The 21,933-nt window shown below is 38.1% G+C and overlaps 1 protein-coding gene across 11 annotated transcripts in view; it reads left to right on the top strand.

Moving 5' to 3' along the window:
* ARHGAP21 (Rho GTPase activating protein 21) overlaps positions 1–21,933 on the top strand; it is a 139,861-nt gene that overhangs the window by 47,241 nt on the left and 70,687 nt on the right. For 8 of the 11 annotated variants that reach the window (XM_036460093.2, XM_036460105.2, XM_036460098.2 and 5 more), the window contains 2 exons: positions 6,273–6,452; positions 8,151–8,175. In XM_036460093.2, coding sequence (XP_036315986.1) covers positions 6,273–6,452; positions 8,151–8,175 — 205 coding nt within the window. Of the gene's footprint in view, positions 1–6,272; positions 6,453–8,150; positions 8,176–21,933 lie in introns of those variants that run through there. The other 3 variants (XM_045588145.1, XM_045588144.1, XM_036460128.2) reach the window with 2 other exon arrangements.

Here is a 21,933-nt window from a genome sequence, read left to right as displayed (position 1 = left end):
TTGAGTCCTATGGTAACTCTAAATTTTTTTAGGAATCACCAGACCATTTTCCATAGTGGTTGTACCAGTCTACATTCCCACCAGCAGTGGATGAGGGTTCCTTATTTTACACAACCACTCCAACGCTTGTTATTGCTTGCGTTGTTGATAATTGCCACACTAATAGGTGTGAGGTAGTATCTCACTATAAGTTTTGATTTGCATTTCCCTAATTGCTAGTGAGGTTGAGAATATTTTTATATATCTTTGACCATTTGTATATTTTCTTGGGAGAGGTGTCTGTTGAAGTGTTACATATCCTCTGCCCATTTTTTTTATTGGTTGTTTATTTATTTGGTGTTAAATTCTATGAGTTCTCTACATACTTTGGAAATTTAAATCTTTGTTGGAGCTGATGTTTGCAAATATCATCTCCCATCTGATTGGCTGCATTTTTTGTTTTGTTTTCAGTTTCTTTTACTGTGCAGAAACTTTTTAGTTTGAGATAGTCCCATTCATTTATTTTTGCCTTTACTTCCCTTGCTTTTTAGGTCAAGTTCATAAAATGTTCTTGTGACCAAGGTCCATAAGATTGGTATCTATATTTTCTTCTATGTAATTTATTGTTTTTGAAATTATATTTACATCTTTGATCACTCTGAATTAATTTTTGTACATGGGGACAAACCAATCTAGTTTCATTCTTTTGCTTGTGGCTTTCCAGTTTTCCCAGCATCATTTATTGAAGAGACTACCTATACTCCATTGTGTGTTTCTGCCTCTGTGGTTGAAAATTATTTGTTTGTATACGTGTGTTTTATATATGGGCTCTCTATTTTGTCCCACTGATGTGTGTCTGTTTCTCTGCTAATACCATGCTATTTTGATTATTGTAGTTCTGCAGTGTAATTTGAAGTTAGGTAGTGTGATACCTCCAGCTTCATTTTTTCCCCTCAGGATTGCTTTGCCTATTTTTATGGTCTTTTGTGGTTCCATACAAATCTGATGATTTCTTGTGTCTTTAAAAATAACATTGGGATTTTGATGGGGATTGCATTAAATCTGTATATTGCTTTGGGTAATATGGCCATTTTGATTCTTCTAATTTATGAACATGGTATATTTTTCCATTTTGTTGTGTCTTTTTCAACCTCTTAATGCTTTGTAATTTTCAGTATATAGGTCATTCACATTCTTTAAGTTTTTTTCCTAGCTATATTATTATAATCTATCTTTTCTTTCAAATTTTTTTTCATTTTTTTATTAAGGTATTATATGTGTACATATTTTACCATTGCCTCCCTCCCCCACTCCACTCCCATACATTCCCTCACCTCTTCCCCCGAATTTTGCATCCTTTGGTTATGCTTATATGCATGCATACAAGTTCTTCAGTTGATTTCTTATCTCTCCCGCCTCTCCCTAACCTTCCCGCTGTAATTTGACAGCCTGTTTGATGCTTTACTGTTTCTGTATCTATCTTTTTGTTCATCAGTTTATAATGTTCTTTATTATCCATAAATGAGTGAAATCATGTGGTATTTTTCTTTCATTGACTGGCTTATTTCACTTAGCATAATGTTCTTCAGTTCCATCCAGGTTGCTGCAAATGGTAAGAATTTCTTCTTTTTTATGGCAGCATAGTATTCCATTGTGTAGCTGTACCATAGTTTCAGATCCAGTCATCTGCTGATGGGTACCTAGGCTGTTTCCAAATCTTAGCTATTGTAAATTGTGCTGCTATGAACATAGGGGTGCATATATCCTTTTTGATTGGTGTTTCTTGTTTCTTAGGATATATTCCTAGGAGTGGGATTACTGGGTTGAATGGGAGTTCTGTTTTCAGTTTTTTGAGGAAACTCCATACTGTTCTCCACAGTGGCTGCACCAGTCTGCATTCCCACTAGCAATGCACCAGGGTTCCTTTTTCTCCACATCCTCGCCAACAATTCTCATTTGTTGATTTGTTGATGTTGGCCATTCTGACAGGTGTGAGATAGTACCGCATTGTCATTTTGATTTGCATCTCTTGGGTAATTAGTGAGTTTGAGCATGTTTTCATGTGTCTCTTGGCCTTCTTCTGTCTTCTTTTGAGAAGATTCTATTTAGATCCATTGCCCCCTTTTTTTTTATTGGATTATTTATCTTCCTTTTATTAAGTTGTATAAGCTGCCTGTAGATGTTGGAGATTAAACCTTTATCAGTGATAACATTTGCAAATATGTTCTTCCATTCAGTGGGCTTTCTTGTTGTTTTGTTGATGATTCTTTTGCTGTAAAAAAGCTTTTTATTTTGATGTAGTCCCATTTGTTGATTTTCTCTTCAGCTTCCATTGCCCAAGGGGGCAGTATCAGTGAAGAAGTTCTTTTGGTATATGTCTGAGATTTTGCTGCCTGTGGATTCCTCTAGTATTTTTATGGTTTCCGGTCTTATGTTTAAGTCCTGTATCTATTTTGTGTTTATTTTTGTGCATGGTATAAGTTGGTGGTCTAGTTTCATTTTTTTTTTTTGCATGTATCTATCCATATAATCTATTTTTGAAATAAGCCTTTATGTATTGTTGACCTCTGTGTGTGTATGTGTGTGGTTTTTTTTACCTCTGTGTTTTTTTTAATTTAATTTTTAAGTAGTGCTTACTATGTGTGATATACTATTTTAAATACTTCACAAACTTTAATTCATTTAATCTTTATAGGAAACATACGAAGTATGAACTATAATTATCATCCTCGTAGTAACGATGAGGAGCTGAGGTATAGATGTTAAGGAACTTGCCCAAGGTCCATAGCTGGTGAATGAAAGATCCAGACCCACGTAGTTTAGTTCCGGAGTCCATGCTCTGCCCACTGTGCATACAATCTCCCCAGGTAATAAAGGAAAAAACATCGAGCAGATGACAGACATAACTATGATAGTCAGCAATTTAATTATTTAAAATAAAAAAAGGTCCCTAAGGGCTCACACATTCAGATCCTGCGTGGTGTTTTCTCAGGAAATAACACTTAAAAGGTGTTGCATCACCATGATAAAATCTGGCCCTAAAATAAGGAAGAAAACCTTACTTTCTTTCAGCAACTGGTACTATTAATATTATGTAATAAATATTATATAACAAGATATTTTCAAAGAATCCATAGGAGTAGTGCTCATAATCTTAGTATATGATGGAATCAATATACCTTCTTATGCTTCCTCATGAATGATTCCTGGAATATACTAGGAATCTACTATTTGCATTCTACTTAAAAGTACAACTAATTATAAATGATAGCTTAGAGGCTATATATTTATGTGTATATAGGCATTTTCCCTCAACTCATGTTTACTTTTTGACAGCCTGTGTCTTTCACCTCTGGCTAACATTTAGAGTTTGTACTTTTTACCTATGTGTTTGTTTTTTAAACATCTTAACTGAAGTGTAATTCATATACCATACAATTCACCTATTGTATATTTGAGTGTAGTAAATTTACAGTTGTGGAACTTTCATTACAATCAACTTTTGGAACATTGTCAGTTTGCATTCTATCTGTGAGGTTTTTATTACTTTTATTGTTATAAGATTAGTGTTTTCCCCTTATAAATTCCTGTTTTAGGTTGCTTTGTCTAGTTATTTTATCTAGTTATTATGGAGTTAGGTTTTATCCTTTATTTTGTTTTCTCTAACCTTGAGTTATTATTCAATCAAGTGACCTTGTTATGAAGACTTTTAAGGGAATCAAATGACAGTTCTTAGTCCACAAGAATTTAACTGCTGTTATTCCAGTCACTTCTTGGCTTCTTGCATTCTGATGCTGATTAGCATGGATTGGTGCTCAGGGTGGGGAGGTGAGACCCATTAGGGAGTATATGCTAAGGTCTCTTTTCAAGTAAAGAAATCTGGAACTGCAGTGTCCCTCCCTGTGTGCCTGCAGTTTGCTCTTGTTAGAAATCCAGTAGATCAAAAGGCTCTGTGGGTAAGTGGAAGGAGTGAAGAAGGCACACGTGTGTTTTTTTCTTTTCATCTTCTCTTCTTACGTAGAAAGAAGTATTACCCTTCCTTCTTTCCTCAAGGGCAGTGGTTCTCAACCTTTCTAACGTCGCGACCCTTTAATACAGTTCCTCATATTGTGGTGACCCCCAACCATAAAATTATTTTCGTTGCTACTCATAACTGTAATTTTACTACTATTATGAATCGTGATGTAAACATCTGTTTTCCGATGTTCTTAGGCAACCCTGCTAGCAGTTCTGAACCACTGCTGTAGAGCCTAAGACCATTAGAAAACTGCAGTCAGTGCTGGATCGCCATAGCAACCCACACTGACTTTCAGTGTTCGGTCAAGCCTTGGTTGTTATGGACCCTGGCTCTTTATATATATAGATTATTACTAGAGGCTCGGTGTTTGAAATTAGTGCATGAGTAAGGTCCTTAGGCCTGGCCAGCAGTCAGGGCCGATCAGGGCCTTCCGGCTGCCAGCCAGGACCTTCTTTCATTTCGTGCCACCCCCTGGTGGTCAGCACATGTCATAGTGAGAGGTCAAACTTCTGGTCAGTCAAACTCCCTAGGGGACAATTTGCATATTAGCCTTTTATTATACAGGAGGATTATCATTATTTTTAATCCTCACCTAGGATATGTATTTGCTTGTTTGTTTGTTTGTTTGTTTTAATTTATTTTGAGAGAGAGAAAAAGAAACATCAGTTAGTTGCATCTAGACCGAGGATCCAACCTGCAACCTAGATATGTGCCCTGACCAGGAATGGAACCCGCAACTGAGCCACCCAGCTAGGCAGGTTGTTGTCTTCATGGTCGTGTTTTTTCCCCCTCATTATAATAGAAAGCAGGGTTGTCAGCTACAAGTGAGAACAGGGAAGAAGGGCTGAATTAGTTATCGAAGATGAATGGACTAGAGAGAATTATCATTGACAGACAACAGTAAAAACTCTCTTGCCTTGCTCAGTTGGTTGGAGTGTCCCATAAAAGGTTCAGGTTTGATTACTGGTCAAAACACATACCTAGGTTGTGGGTTCAATCCTCAGTTGGGAAGTGTACAGAAGGCAACCCATAAGTATTTCTCTCTCCCTCCCTCCCTTCCTTCCTCCTCCTCCTCACACTCCTTCCTTCTATCCCTAAAGTCAGTTGAAACATATCTTTGGGTGAGGATTTTAAAAAAACAAAAAACTCTCTTGAGGATAGTGGTTATGAACTTAGAGTGAAAATAGCCTGGTTTTTGTTTTTTTTTTCATTTGTGTTCAACTTCATAGGTACAGGCCCAGAGTGGGCATTATTGATTTTCCTAGGGTTAGGTGACTTTGAGCAAGTCAGAGAAAGGCAAAGGAGTGAATTGAAGCTGGTTTAAGAGCAAAGTGAGTACATGGGGTGGTAAGAGACAGGGAAACAGTGGCAGGGTCAGCTCAGATTGAAGAATTGTGAGGATTGGGGTATGAGAGGGAATCAAGAATGGAACTTTGATTTAAAGTTGTGAATGGTTTTTAGTCATCTAATAACAGTCCAATATGCCGAAGGTTGTCACACTATCATGCCATAAAACCGATCAGCAGGGACCCAAGGCTGTGTGGTGCCAGGCCAGGCGGGACTTGACTCTGGGTTCCGTGGCACACCCTTGACTACTGACAGGAGGGAGATTTTCGTATACATTTTACTAATTTTCTTTCATCTCTGACACTTCTATTATAAAGAAATGGCAAATAGCAATATTAAAATATTTCCTCTAATTAATTCCCTTTTCATGTGCATGAATTTCGTGCACCAGGTCACCAGTAACCAGATAAAAGTCAAGAGTGGAAGAGAAGAGATCAAGGAATTATAAGGCCAATCTAGTGAAAGGACATCTGTGTAGATACTGACTATGCTCAGAACCTGAAGGCGGTATCTATTATTTTCTAATATTCTTTGTTGCTGTGGGATGATCTGATAACAGCTTTAGTAATCCTACGAGGTGTGAGGTTCATGTCTCTTCTTTCAGTTTCTGTTCTTAGTCCTTAGTGTGCTAATGAGTTTCGTGGTGTTTCATTTCTTCTATTGAATTTAAATTTTAGCTCTTAAATTTCTGATTTCCAAGAATTCTGTCTGGCTTCTGATTAACTTTTCATAGCATCCCTTTATAAAAATCATTTGGATTTTGATGATCTGCGTGATTTGTGCTAATACCTATAGTTCATGCATCAGAATCTTTTTCCCCAGTAAGATCATATCTGCACTTAGGTATTATATTTTTGCATATATGTTTTTTCTAAATGAGGAAGTATATTGTGTTGGTAATTAACATTTTAATATATCTCCGTTTTAGGTGTCAAAAAATAAAGATGGAAAGGAACAAAGTGAAACTGTATCGCCATCTGAAGACGAAGCATTCTCCTGGCCAGGTCCCAAAACAGTTATGTTGAAAAGAACATCTCAAGGCTTTGGTTTTACATTAAGGCATTTCATTGTTTATCCCCCAGAGTCTGCAATTCAATTTTCATATAAGGTAAGAGATGTAGTTAAAGTCACTTGAAACAAAAAGCAAAGCTACTCCCATTTCCTTCTTATCTTCTCATCCCGCTTCCCACCTTCTTTCTAGCTTAGAAATGCTATATTTTCATTTTTATTATACTCTTTCAGATATTTTTCTATCTTTTGAACAGATATTTTAATCTCTGAAAGGTTATACTGATTATTAACTCCAAAACTATTTTGCTAGGACTTCTAATTCCAAATTATTCTATTTTTTTTCTAATACTAGCTGTTTTTCTACTATCTAGAAAGGTGGTGAGTTTTCTGGGCAGAGAATGCAGAGGCAATACTTGGTTAAAATGTTCTGGCAGTTACAAAAAGTTACTGGGATTAGAATAATACATGACTTTCAGATATGTAATATAATGGCAAGTCAGAATCTGGAAACATAGCTCCATACAGGGTGAATTACATTACCATGCTTCAGTGTAGGGTAGTAGCATGGTCTCATAAGGGGCAACATGAGATAGTTATAACACAGCCGACACACTGGGTACTTGCTGTGTGTTTTTATTATTCATTATGAGCATTATCTCACTTCGTTATTAGCCTACATAACATCTGAAACTGAAGTGAGTCACATTATGAGTAAGTCCTGGTCCTAGGATTTTAACTTGCTAACATGAATGTCTCTGATGGAAAATACATATTGAAATCTTTTCCTTTTTAATTATGAAAATTTATCCACTCACTTCAAAGGTATTTTTTTTTAAAAACTCCTATTATAGCTTTTAGAAAATATGTAATTAATACAACATTATCTTTATTATGCTACTTAGCTGTCAAGCTTACCAGTCTCAGAATGGAGCTTATAACCAGAAATAAATAAATAAGTAAATAAATAAATAAATAATACACACACACATATATATATATATATATATATACACATGCACACACACACACAGAGGGTGGAGCAAAAGTAGGTTTACAGTTTATATGGAAAATAATAATGCAAGAATAAACTTTGTGTATCAATATTACGTACTCACAACTGTGAACCTACTTTTACCTCACCCTATACATTTAGACAACCAAATAAAGGCAAAAAGTTATAAAATAAATTATCAGTCCTTCACTTTTTTTTGTTTCTACAGTTGATTGTAGCTTTCTTATGATAGCTTTTCAACAAATATTTGAATAAATGTACTTTTATACTAGTTTTGCAGATATGCTTTTCTGATTTCCTAGCTAGAGGTGGATACAGAGCAGCAGGACAGCCTGGAAGTAATGAATAAAACCAAGTCTCAAAATTGAATAGAAGAAATTAAATAGTTAGCATTTTGGAGCTACTCAATTTATACAGACAGTTCTGTCCCCTGTGATAGCCCCTAAAGGCACATTTTATTAGAGTATGTAGCACAGTAAGTGATGGCCAGCCTGGCCCTCTCTCCCGAGTTCTAGGTTCATCTATCCAGCTGCCTGCTTTTGACACCTGCACTGTGGGAATCTCCATACTCATTATCAAAACCTGAATTCCTGATTGGCTTCCCCCATAGTCTTCCTGTCTCTGTTTATGAAGGCTCCAATCTTCTGGCAAAAGGCACTGTTAATGAGATTGTAATGGGCACATTTTGGGGAGGGCAGTTTAAATTGGATTGAGCCTTGCTGTGATTTCACTAGAGTTTATAAATATGGTTTCATATATGGATTTATATGTTTTATTTTGTAGGATGAAGAAAATGGCAACAGAGGAGGTATGCTATAAAAGTTTAAATTTTTCTCTGAATGTTTTTCTACTCATTTCTTTCTGTCTTTAAGTAATCCTATCTAATAAAAGAGTAATATGCATATTGACCATCACTCCAACCTACAAGATGGGTGCCCCCATGTGGTCAAAGATCCTGCCCCCATGTGGACACAAGATGGCCACCACAAGATGGCAAGCAAGGGAGGGCAGTTGAGAGGGACCAGGCCTGCAAGGAAGGGCAGTTGGAGGTAATCAACCCTGTAGGGGAGGGCAGTTAAGGGTGCCCAGGCCAGCAGAGGAGGGACATTGGGGGCAAACAGACTGGCAGGGTAGTAGTTAGACATCAATCAGGCTGGCATGGGAATGGTTAGGGGGTAATCAGGCTGGCAGGCAGAAGTGATTAGGGGAAATCAGGAAGGAAGGCAGGTGAGCAATTGGGAGCCAGCAGTCCTGGATTGTGAGAAGGAAATCCTGGTGGGATTGGGTCTGAACATCCCTCGAGGGTCCCAGATTGGAGAGGAAGGTGCAGGCTGGGCTGAGGGACACACTACCACCCTGTGCATGAATTTTGTGCACCGGGTCTCTAGTATTATATATGATATAGTTTTTGGAATTCAAATATATAACAATTCTTAGATGTGAGAGTCATAGAAATTATTTTTCCTGTAGATTTCAAAGTTTTATGAACCATTATCTCATCATAATTTGAACAAATAATTATTTTATTGTTAATTATCTATATTATAAAAGGCCTGTGTTCCTAACGCCATAACAACCAAAGACCAGCATGGGTGGGCGGGGCTGCAAGCATGGTGAGGCCACAGGGGTTATGGGGTCACATGATTTTGCGCCCTGAGCTTCTAGTATATTAGTATTTGGGGGAGGAATATGTCATATGATTCTGAGGAAATTAATTCTGAGATTGTTATTCATTTAGTAATCTTTAACTTAGTGGTTCTTTTAGGTAAGAAATACTGCATGTTTACTAGATTTATTGACTCAAATACTGAAGAGCAGAATATTTTGTTGGATTTAAATATTATATTTAACTAGTGGCCCAGAGCATGAAATTCGTGAATGGGGGTGGGGAGGGGAAGTTGTTCCTCAGCCTGGCCTGCACCCTCTCCAATCTGGGACTCCTCGAAGGATGTCCTACTGCTGGTTTATAGGGATTGGCCCTAAACTGGTAGTTGGACATCCCTCTCACAATCTGGGACTTGTGGCTCCAGCCGCTCACCTGCCTGCCTGCCTGATTATCCCTAACCACTCTGCCTGCTGACTGTTCACCCCCAAATGCCTCCCCTCCAGCCTGATCACCCCAACTGCTTCTCCCCTCCCCCCTGGCCTGCTCACCCCTACCTTCCCTTTCTGCTGGCCTGCTCTCTCCAAACTGCCCCCCTGTCCTGATCACCTCCAACTGACCCCCACTGACGGCATGCTCACCCCAACTGGCATCCCTGCTGGTCTGCTTACCCCAACAGCCCCTGCTGTCCCATCCTGGCCTGATCATCCCCTGGTGACCCAAGGTCCCAGCTCCTCTTTTTCTTTTTCCTTTTTTTTTTTCATCGCCTCCTTGAGCGGAGGCCAGGGCCAGCTGGAAGCAAGTAACTAGAATTTGTTTATCTTCTTTAATTGAAACTTTGTATCCTTGAGTGGAGGCCAGGGCTGGCCATGGCAGGTGGGAAGTTGGCTTCCTCCATCACAGGAAGCAACCCAAGCCTCCTGCTTGCTCCAGCTCCATAGCCATTGCCATTTCTGTTGGGATTTATTTATCTTCTATAATTGAAACTGTAGCCTTGAGCAGAGGCCAGGGCCAGCCAGGGCGGATGGGAAGCTTGGCTTCCTCCAATGCCAGGGCAACTCAAGCCTCCTGCTTGCTCCAGCTTCGTGGCCAACCGCCAGCTGGGTTGAGTTATTTTGTATACTCACTCCTGATTGGCTGGTGGGCGTGGCTTGTCATAGCAGAGTGATGGTTAATTTGCACGTTTCCCTTTTATTAATGTAGATGAGCTTTAAAGGAGAATCAGGCTGGGGATAGGATTATTTCTTAATAACTCCCATTTACTTTTTTTTTTTTTTTTTAATATATTTTTTATTGATTTTTCACAGAGAGGAAGGGAGAGAGAAGAGTTAGAAACGTCAATGAGAGAGAAACATCGACCAGCTGCCTCTTGCACACTCCCTACTGGGGATGTGCCCGCACCCAATGTACATGCCCTTGACCAGAATCGAACCTGGGACCTTTCAGTCTGCAGACCAACGCTCTATCACTGAGCCAAACTGGCTTCGGCTACTTTTATTTTAATGTTATATGAACTTTAATAAGTTAAAATTTATGCTCAATAAAATGCTTCATTTTAAAAACTTTATTTTAGACTTTAAAAAATGTTGCCAGAATAGTATAGAGAGTTTTAATGTATAACTTCCTCTAATATTAAAAAATGTATATAACCATGGTATAATTAACAAAAACTAAGAAATTGGCATTGGTATGATAAATTACAGACTTTATTTGGATTTTTACCAGTTTTCTACTAGTGTCCTATTCTGTTCCAAGCTTTCTGTGTTGAATTCACTTGTCATGTCCCCTTAGACTCCCCTGAGCCTCATCTTTCCGATATGTCATGACCTTGATACTTTTGCAGAGTACTGGTCAGGTATTTTATAGGATGTTCTTCAATTTGGGTTTGTCTGATGTTTTCTCATAATTGCTTTGAAGTTATACATTTTTAGTAAGGATACATTTGCACCTATTTTAAGTGTATAGTATTTTGATAATGCATAAATTATGAAATCACCATTCCTATCAAGATGATGGTATCAAAAAGAACTTTTCCATCTTTCCATAAAGTTGTCTTGGGCCCCTTTGCTGTCAGCACTCAGCTATCTCTAGACAATCCTTAATCTGCTTTCTGTCACTGTAGATTAGTTTGCCCCTTCTAGAAATTTTTGTGTATGGAATAATACAATTGGTACTCTTTTGTGCCTTTTACTTGGCATAATATTGTTGAGATTCATTTCATTCTATGTATAGGTACAAATAATATTATCTTTTATTGCTGAGTAGTTTTCCCTTGTGTGGATATATCACAAATTGTTTATCCACTCACCTGTTGATGAACCTTTGTAATATTGATATCAGATTTAAAATCTAGGAATGGTTATATTAGGGTAAAATGAGAGGAAATAGTTTCTATCAGCACTTTAATCTGAGAGTGTAGGGCAGGTGGGACCCTTCATAGTTGTCACTGTTGTGCAAGATGCGCCACTCCTGTGTCACCTATGTCATGTACCAGGGCTCAAGACGAGTTCCAAATGTCACTTGGCAGGGATTAGAAGTGGGCGTTAGTGGGAAAAGGGGAAATTTGTACAGCCAGCATCAGCAAGAGAAAAGGGACATGGGTTTTCTATCTTCCCATCGTCCTGCAGGATAATGTACTGATGCCTGGACAATCTTCTGGACACTTAAGAATTTCGTGCCTGTCATGTGCTGGTCTTCATTGGGAGAAATATCCTTCCAATAAATGTAAGAGGACATAGTTATAAAACTTTACACAGATGCTTATATATATCTAACAGAGCTCTCTAGAGTGAATGGATTTAGTTGTATGGCTTGACTGGAGAGAACAGATGTAAACGTGTGCAATGGATCACTAAAAGTTCCAGGTTTAACACAAGGAGATTTGGAGGAATGTGATAAAGTGAGGCTGAAGGGGGTTAGGCTGAAGGAGAGTTATATAAGAGTTTAATACCTATTTTAATTATTTATATTCTTATTCTAAAGCAGGTTTGTGTTCACATACAGAAATATATGTATTATAGTAAGATGAAAATAAGTTCATGGTAAAAAGAATGAATCAAACATATATTTGGGAGATTTAGTACATATAAATACATGCTGTGGATTCTACACTGTTACCAAAGATGGGCTCTAAATTTGCTTTTGAGCTTTTTCAGTGGCCAAAAAAAAAGAAAATATGATTAGGTAAGGATTCACATTGTCCAGAAGAAAGTAACATTCTGTTTGTACTGATGTCTGAGATAATTTTTCCTATGGACCCTCATAATGGGAAATAGTAATGCAGTAGATGATCCTCAATACCATTCCTTCATATGGCTGTTTGTTTGTTTTTAACGGATCCTTCAATGTAAGTTGATTTCAATACTCCAAAGTCCAGTTCAGTTTAAAGGGCTTCTCAACTGGAGACATTTTTGCTCTTGAGGGGATGCATGACAACATCTGTAGACATTTTTGGTTGTCACAGCTGGGGGAAGGTGCTATGCTGCTGGCATCTAGCAGGCCAGGGATAGTGCACACCCTACACGCACAGGGCAGCACCCTGCAAAAAAGAACTATTTGATCCAAAATGTGAATAGTGCTGCTGTTGAGAAGCCCTGGATTACAGTGATGGACACCAGTACTGTGTGGTCCAACTGTACAGGTCTCCAAGAGTCTGGCTTGATCAAATGACAATATTCAGACCACTTAGAAGAACAGATAGATACTTAAGACTACATCTTCCGTGATCTTTTATGAGAATTATTCCTTACAATTGAATTTCAATCTGAGTTGAGTTACTGATAAAGTTTGGGGTTAAATTATCTGGCATTGCCTATTGTTGGTGAAGGAATAATCATGAGTAAGGAAAAGGCTACATTTTAAGAAATATGTAGAGTCAATATAATAATGACTAGAAGACAATTAAAATGTAATAAAGTGTTAATATTAGGGATATAACTGATTGAAGGAGAAAATAATAGGGTAGGTTAACAAAAAATTACAATCAATAATTTAAAAGACTAAAAGAGGAATTAAAATAAACACAACAAAATTAAGGCTTTAAAATAAGAGAAATACTGCCGAAACCGGTTTGGCTCAGTGGATAGAGCATCAGCCTGCGGACTGAAAGTTCCCAGGTTCGATTTCGGTGAAGGGCATGTACCTTGGTTGTGGGCACATCCCCAGTAGGGGGTGTGCAAGACGCAGCTGATGGATGATTCTCTCTCTTCGATGTTTCTAACTCTCTATCCCTCTCTCTTCCTCTCTGTAAAAAAATCAATAAAATATATATATTTTTTAAAAAGATAAGCTACTCTCAAAGCTACAAAGAGGAGAGAGAGAGAGAGAGAGAGAGAGAGAGAGAGAGAGAGAGAGAGAGAGAGAGAGAGAGATACAAATTTAAGCATCTTACCTCCTAGCAAAGCAAAGGCTCTTCAAAAGTAAGATCCTCATAAAGTCCAGAATGTTGTGCATTTTCTTTTAAGGAGAATGTTTAAAAAGGCATAAGAGTACCTAAAGAAGTTGTTTTGGGGACTTTAGCTATATTACGCATCATAATATATGTTATTACCCAACTTAGTCACTATAATGCCGTGAGATTTGAGACATTATTCCCATTTTGTAGATGAGGAAACTGAGGCTGAAAAAGACTTAAAGACACTTATCCAAGACCACATGGCTAAGTGCCAGAGCTTTGTATGCCCAAATCAGGTGTGTCTAACTTTGAAATCCATCTTCCTTTAATTCTGCTATCTTATTTTGTTGACTTATTTTTAAGTCTCCTTCATTTACTTAATTTTGTTTCAAAATTGTCTTTAAAAATTGTTTGACTTATATAGGGTCCATAATTAGTAAGAAAATACAGGAGGGTATGTTTAGATTGTTATGAAATTAACACTAAAATCTCTGCTTTATGAAAGTTAAAAACAAGGAAACTTGATCCATATTTGTGAATACCTAAGGACAAAGAAGTCACATAACAGAAGTCATATCCCAATTGTAGAGGCTCTGAACATCTTCTAGCAACAGCCATCACTGTTCCTCAGTTCGGAATACCTGCTAGCAGTAGGCCTGGGAAGGAAGTTAAATGGGATTAGGACTCAGTAATGGAGGCTCTGTCTGTCTTCGTCCTCCAGGACCAGGTTTGCTCTTGTTACATCAATCGGTAGTTGTGGGGGTCAGAGACTAGCACACAGAGGCCTACTTAAGTATAGTACTCTTAATTCCATTCCAACAAAGCTGACCAATCACAAGGACATACTCGGTATGAAAAAAAGCTTCTGACTTATGAACAGTTCTTTTTTTTTTTTATATAATATATTTTATTGATTTTACACAGAGAGGAATTGAGAGGGATAGAGAGTCAGAAACATCGATGATAGAGAGTCATCGATCAGCTGCCTCTTGCACACTCCTTACTGGGACTGTGCCTGCAACCAAGGTACATGCCCTTGACCGGAATCGAACCCGGGACCTTTCAGTCCACAGCCCGACGCTCTATCCACTGAGCCAAACCGGTTTCAGCATGAACAGTTCTTAATAGATAAGTTTTTAGAGTGCAATCTATTTAGAGACAGACTGCTATAATTTATTATGTTAATTGAACTGAACTTTGATTTTATAATCTCACTTCCTTTTAAAATGTATTTTCCAGCACATTGAGGTTATGAAATCCTTTTATGTGAGTTTTATTTTAATAATTAAATAGAATCCCAGCATCCAGTGTAATGATCTGAGTTAAAGCCTGGAACCACTGGACAGAAAGTAATTGCCAGAATTTAATTCAAACTCCTAAGAGCTCCTGTTACAATGCCAGAATTCTGAAACAGTTCAAAGTTTTTGTTTTTGTGTTCTTTCCTTTAGGCAATAATAGAGTGGAATCTCTTTGGCATTTAATTTTCTGATTATTTTGCTTACCCAGTTTTTCATTCTATTATGTATTTTATATCCTACATATAACTTTGTTATTTTTTAAAATTTATTTTTCTTTTTTGTTTGTTAGTGTTTTGTACTATAATGAAAATAACATTTACAAGAAAAAGTCCATTAAGGTAGAAAAATACTTTTTTGGTGATGATAGTTGCTTGTGGATAATTGCTATTTGTTGACCATCTTCTTGTCCTTAACTGTTTGGAACAGATAATTATAAATAATCACGATAGAAATAATTAAAAGGTTGTAATTACTATTATTTATCTTTTTCCATGAGTAAAAGTTTTCTCCAATTTAGTTGTAGGGATATTTCCAGTGTTCTAAAACAGCTGTTTTCATCTCATGGCACATACAAACTAATTACTAAAATTCTGCAGCACACCAAAAAATGTCATATTTTTTGCCAATCTGAAAAAAAAAATAGGTATAATTTTGATTCATTCATAGAAGATGGCTAATGTTGTGTTGGCTGTTATTTCTTTACTTGACAATCTAAGAGAGAAGAGGTCAGTACCCCTGACTATAAATAGCCAGGTATTGCATGTTTTAAAAATTCTTGCAGCACACCAGTTGAAAATTACTGTTCTGTAATGTTATATCACGCATTAGTAGAATAAAAAAGTAACCGGGAATTCTATAAATTTTCTCAGTAGTAAAAATTTATGTTTTGTAATTGCATCCTTTTCCTGACTAAAGAGCTCTGTAGCCTGTTAGAGTTTTCTGATAACCAAGGCTCTTTTTAGTGGCAGAAACTCCCTCAGCCCACCTCAGGAAAGATGTGTTAATTCTAAAAACCAACAGGGCAGCTCCAAATTCAAAGTCAGGTGCTATCTGAGACCCAGGAAACCATAACATTGGAACCTGAAAAGCTACTAAATACAGAGTGACAACAACAAAATCTTGGCACTTACCTTTCAAAGACTCAAACTCTGGTATTTATGGGATAATTAGAATGACTTTCACAGTAAATTTTGATTATGCATGATTTTCTCCTGAGCTGACTTCTGTATAAGGTACAACCCTTATTATATATCTCTTTTCTTTCCTCTCTCATTATAAGACTTCTGAATTCTTTCGAGAGAAATCTAATTGGCCCACTTCATTTTATACCAGCTGGACAGGTCAAATGTTCTTCATTTTAATGAAGAGGAAATTCTGTTGAGCTGAGAAAATTTGTTGTATTTTAAGCTGTTAATTTCCATTAACATTGAAACTCTATTCCCTCAAATTAATATCACAAAACGTGGACATAAAATTTTGTTGTAAGGAACTATTCTCATTGTGGGCAGGTTAAAGTCTGTGGGGCAGTGGTGTGGTGTCGGGAGCATGCTTCTCCTAAAGCGCAGTGGTACTAACTGAGCTCCGCGGATCTCTTCCGACCTCTTTGGGAAGGATCATTAACCGAACCCCTTAGAATCCATTTTTAACTGTATTGATAGTTTGAACTGGTAATTAGGTAAATATTCTCATTAGTTGCACATTTTTAATTTTTTTTTTTTTTTTTTTTTTTAGTATTTTTCAGTAGAACACCCACAGATGTCTAAAATAGTCTCAAACGTATTTTAGGAAGTAGGACTGGTGGTGGTGGTGGTTGTGGTAACGTAGGAAGTGGTGATAGCATGGTGGCAGCAGTGGCAGCTGCTTACGTTGTGTTGTGTCAGACAGTTTTCTAAGACTTCATGGATTCATTCACTCACTTAATCCTCTCAACAACTTTCTGGGCTTAATAGTATAACTTCCATTTTTTTTTATGAGACTGACGTGCTACCTACTGCGCTAACGAGGCACCTAACTTCCATTTTTTAGATGAGAAAACTGAGGCACAAAGTTTTTACATCACTAGGGATTGGCAGTGTTGGATTACAAAACCAGGCAGTCTGGTTCTAGAGTTCCCTGTTAATTTCTACCATGGCTTCTCAGAAAGTTATTTACTCTCACATAATTCATTCTTGAAAAAATGTAAAAAAAGAGGATCTGTTTTTTTTAAAGATAAGGAGCAAAGACGCCTAATTCAACTTTCAGATAAAATTTGGCTTACATAGTATTTGCATTTAATACTTGTTCTTTAATTTTTTTTTTAATCTTTGTAATTTAACATGTATTATTCGCTTAAGTGAATTGTGCTTAAGGATAAAGCATCATTGTTTTATTATTTGTAATTGATTTCCATCTTTGATTTAGTTATATTTATTTTAAAATACATTTTTACTGATTTCAGAGAGGAATAGAAAGAGAGAGAGAGAAAGAACTATCAGTGATGAGAGAGAATCATTAATCGGCTGCCTCCTGCATGCCCCACACTGGGGACTGAGCCTGCAACCCAGGCATGTGCCCTTACTGGGAATCAAATCATGATCTCCTGGTTTATAGGTTGACACTCAACCACTGAGCAATACAGGCTGGGCTCAGTTATATTTTTTTATACCAAATTTTTTTTGTTGGTATTGTTTTTCATTTATTTTTATGATATAATAAAGGCACTCATAGGAACTTACCAAAGATGAATAAACATTTGTCTAGAAAAATATTTACATACTAGAGGCCCAGTGTACTAGTTCGTGCATCCTGAAAGGAACTGTGAGGCTGCATTGGGCACAGGGGCCAGTCTTGGCCCATCCTCTGCACCCTCACCCTGTCCCTCCCATTGTGGCCCCCAGTCCCCTGTCTGCCAGCAGCCCCACTCCTGCTGCTGCTCCCACGCACTGACAGCCCCGCTTGCACCTGCTGACAGTGTGGAACTATTGGGACAAATGCCAGCAGCGGGTGTGAGCTGTGGCTGCTGCCCTGATCACCCCTCAGGAGCAGGGGGAGATGGACCAGCAGCTGCCGCTCACACCTGCTGATGGCGCCGAGCGATCAGGACCAGCGCTGGGTGCTGGCAGCAAGTGCGAGTGGCAGCTCTGACGTTTGCTACAGCTGTGAGCGAGGCTGGTGCCAGCAGTGGGTACGAGCAGTGGCTCCAGTGCCAGCAACACTGAGTGGTGCTGTCGCTGGCAGTGAGTACAAGAGGTGACTGCCAACCTCAATCACCCCTCAGGAGCAGGGGGATGTGGAGAAGCCCTGAGGGGCAATCAGGGCCAGCAGCCAGTGCTCACACCTGCTGATGGTGCCAAACAATCAGGGCCTGTGCTGGCAGCAGATGTGAGCGGTGGCTCCGGCACTGGCAGTGGGTGCAAACAGGGCTAGCGCCAGCAGCAGGAACAAGTGCCGGGTGGGTCTGTGCTATGCAGGAGCAAAGAATTTTCAGTAACCACCAGAGGCTCGCTCTGATGACAGCAATTGGTGCCCTGCTTTGGTCTGGCATCCCCGCTTACCTTCTCCACCATCCCACTGTGGCCAATGCCTGCCATGTTCTGTGTGTGCCTCCTGGTGGTCAGTGCACATCATAGCAACCGGTTGTTTGGTTGTTCCACTGTTCAGTCTGTTTGCATATTAGCCTTTTATTATATAGGATAACATAATCTATATAACATAAAATTCACCATTTTATTTTTATTGTTTATACACACACATACACACACACACACACACACATATATACACATAAACACCTGAGTCCCGGTGCACGAAATTTGTGCACAGGGTGGGGCTGGAGCGGGGGGGGGGGGGGGGGGGGGAGTCCTCAGGCCCAGCCTGCACCCTCTCTAATCCAGGATCCCTCTGGCAATCTCATACTGCTGGCTCCTGCCTGCCTGCCTGCCTGCCTGATCTCCCCTAACCACCTCTGCCTAACTGCCTGATCGCTCCTAACACCTCTGCCTGCCAGCCTGATCGCCCCTAACTGCCTCTGCCTGCCAACCTGTTTACCCCAAACTGCCCTCTCCTACCAGCCTGATTGCCCCTAACTACCCTCTCCTGCCAACCTGATTGCCCTAACTACTCCCCTGCTGGCCTGATCACCCCTAACCCCCTCTGCTTCAGCCCTTACCACCATGGCTTTGTCTGGAAGGAGGACCAGACGACTGGAACGTGTTCAGTTGATCCAGTTTAATTAGCATATTACCCTTTTATTAGTATAGATATATTTTATTGAGTTTTTTTTTTTTGTTGTTTGTTTGTTTCTTACAGAGAGGAAGGGAGAGGGATAGAGTTAGAAACATCGATGAGAGAGAAACATCGATCAGCTGCCTCCTGCACACCTCCTACTGGGGATGTGCCTGCAACCAATGTTCTCTTGTTCGTAATTCCTGTTCATGAAGCCTTAGACTTCACTGTAATGTAGCATATAACTCTATAACATAGTTGAGAGACAATGTTCCAGGGCTTCTCAGGTTCATAACCATGTGTAGGAAGTTGTTTGTCCATGTTCCCAATGCTTATACTTGGGCAAGACCAAGTATAAGCATTGCCCTTGACCAGAATTGAACCTGGGACCTTCAGTCCACAGGCCAATGCTCTATCCACTGAGCAAAACCAGTTAGGGCTATTTTTATTTTTTAAATCTTTATTGTTGAAAATATCACACGTGTTTCCTTTTTCCCCCATTGACCCCTTCTAGCCCACCCCTGAAAATTCACCATTTTAAAATGAACAGTTTAATGCCAATTACTACAGAATTAAAGGACATGTATGAAATGTGTGTCAACGACCTCTTCTACTGTTTTCTCCTAAGTTCTTGGCAACCACCAGTCTATTTTCTGTTCCTATGGACATAATTAGTCTGGGTATTTCATATAAAAGGAATCATACAATAATAGCCTTTCTTTGTATGACTTTTTCCACTTAATGTAATGTTTTTGAGGTTTCTATGATTGTGCCATGTATCAGTACTTGTTTTCATTTTATGGCTCAATAATATTCCATTGCATGTATTGATATATACCACAATTTGTTTATCCATATATGTATTAATGGACATTTAGGTCTTTTCCAACTTTCTATTGTGATTAGTGCTGCTGTGAACATTTGTAAATAAGAATTTGTTTTGAGTTCCTGTTTTCAAATCTTTGGGGAATACATCTAGGAGTGGAATTGCTGCCTTATACAGTAATTCTATGTTTCACATTTTGAGGAACTGCCAAACTGTTTTCCACAGCAGCTGCACCATTTTTCATTCCCACTAGCAGTGCTTGAGGGTCCTGATTTTTCCACATGCTCACCAATGCCTGTTATTTTTTGTATATGTATTATTGCCAACCTAGTGAATATGAAGTAGATCGCAGTATAGTTTTGCTTTTTATTTCCGTAATAACTAGATTTTGAGCATATCTTCATGTGGTTGTTGGCCATTTGTATATTTTCTTTGGAGATGAGTCTAGAGTCTAGTAAGTCTATGGTCCATTTTGTTTGTTTTGTTTTGTTAATCCTCACCTGAGGATTCCATTGATTTTTTTTTTTTTTTTTTTTTTTGTAAGAATGAAAGATGGAGGTGGGGTGAGGGAAGAGACAGAAAGGAAGAGAAAAAGAAAGAAACATTGATGTGAGAGAGACACATCAATTGATCGCCTCCTGTATGCACCCCAGCTAGAACTGAGGATTGTGCCTGCAAACAATGTACGTGCACTTGACTGTAATTGAACTTGGGACCCTTCAGTTCATGGCCAATGCTCTAATCACTGAGCCAAACTGGCTAGGTCCATTGCACATTTTTAAAATTGCAAGTGTTCTTGATATTAGACCATTATCAGATTCACATATATATTTTTTATTCTATAGTTATATTTGGAAATTTTTTTGTTTACATTTAATGTAATTATATGTTTATTATTTAAGCTCCTAATTTATTTTGAAATTTTTGTTTCTGTTTTATTTTTACTTTCTTAAATTTCTTCTCTTTTTAAATTAAACTAGAGGCTCTGTGCACAAAATTCGTGCACTGGTAGGATCCCTAACGGCTGCCTGCTACTGGCCTGGGACTCCCTCCCTTTTTCTTTTTCCCCAGCCGGCCTCGCCCCCTGGTCAAACTTCTAGACAACTCCTAATCAAGGACACAATTTACATACTACACTTTTATTATATAGGATGATATATTGCCATTCGTTTAGTGTTTTTTCTAAAAATTATAATATGCAAGTTTATTAACATTTAATGCTAATTAACATTTTATTCTTCTCCGAAACAATGTAAGGATCTTAGAACATGTATTACCGTATTTTTTGGACCATAAGACGTACTTTTTTCCCCCCAGAAGTGGAGGGAAAAAGTCCCTGCGTCTTATGGTCCAAATATAGCCTACACATATACTTTAAAAAAAAAGTTTTTTTACTTGCCCGGCTCTGTGTGGTCTCTGTGTGCTTGCCCGGCTCTAAAATGGTTCTAAATGCTGCTGTTTACTTTACAGGGTTGATTACATGTGTTTATGACTGTGATGTTGGGTTTTAATGCACGTAAAATATTTTAGGACACTATTTGTTTCAGAATCTTTTTTTCTTCATTTCCCTTCTCTAAAAACTGGTGCGTCTTATGGTCTGAAAAATACGGTAACTCTATTCTCACCTCTACATGTTACCTTTATGCTGTGTTGCAGTTCTTTCAGTTTTTGTTTTTCCTAAAAGGTCTGTGTTTTACCCTCATTTTTGAAAAATATGTTTTGCTGCTACATAATTCTAGGTTGATACTTTATTCCAGCATGTTGAAGAAGATATTATTTCACTCTCTTTTGCCTTCTATTCTTGTTGGTAAGAAGTCATATTTTGATTTAATGGTTCTTTGAAGGCAAACTTGTAAAGTATTTGCTGGGAAGATTTTCTTTATGTCTTTGGTGTTTGGCCATTTAGTGATATGATGAGTTCTGGATAAGAGTTTATTTTTCTTACTTGGGATTTATTTGAGCTTCTTATGTCTTTGGATGGATGTCTATCACCAGTTCTAGAAAGTTCTCATCTAGAATCTCTTCATATATTATTTGTCACTCTGTATCCTAGTGCTCTCTAATTCTTCTGGTGTCACAAACTTATTTTATATATATATATTTTTTGTTACTCTATCCCTTATGGCTCCAAAATTCTCTATTTTTTGGACTACATTTTTGATAATTTCTTCCAATATATTTTGATAAATTTCTTTTTATCTGTTTAAGTTTTAAATTTTTATTGTAAGAATTTTTTTTTAGGG

Source organism: Pipistrellus kuhlii, unplaced genomic scaffold (genome assembly GCF_014108245.1).
Source record: "Pipistrellus kuhlii isolate mPipKuh1 unplaced genomic scaffold, mPipKuh1.p scaffold_m20_p_1, whole genome shotgun sequence".
NCBI classification, from domain to species: Eukaryota; Metazoa; Chordata; class Mammalia; order Chiroptera; family Vespertilionidae; genus Pipistrellus; species Pipistrellus kuhlii.
Note: the sequence above shows the minus strand (reverse complement) of the source record. Positions and strands in the feature narration are given on the sequence as shown.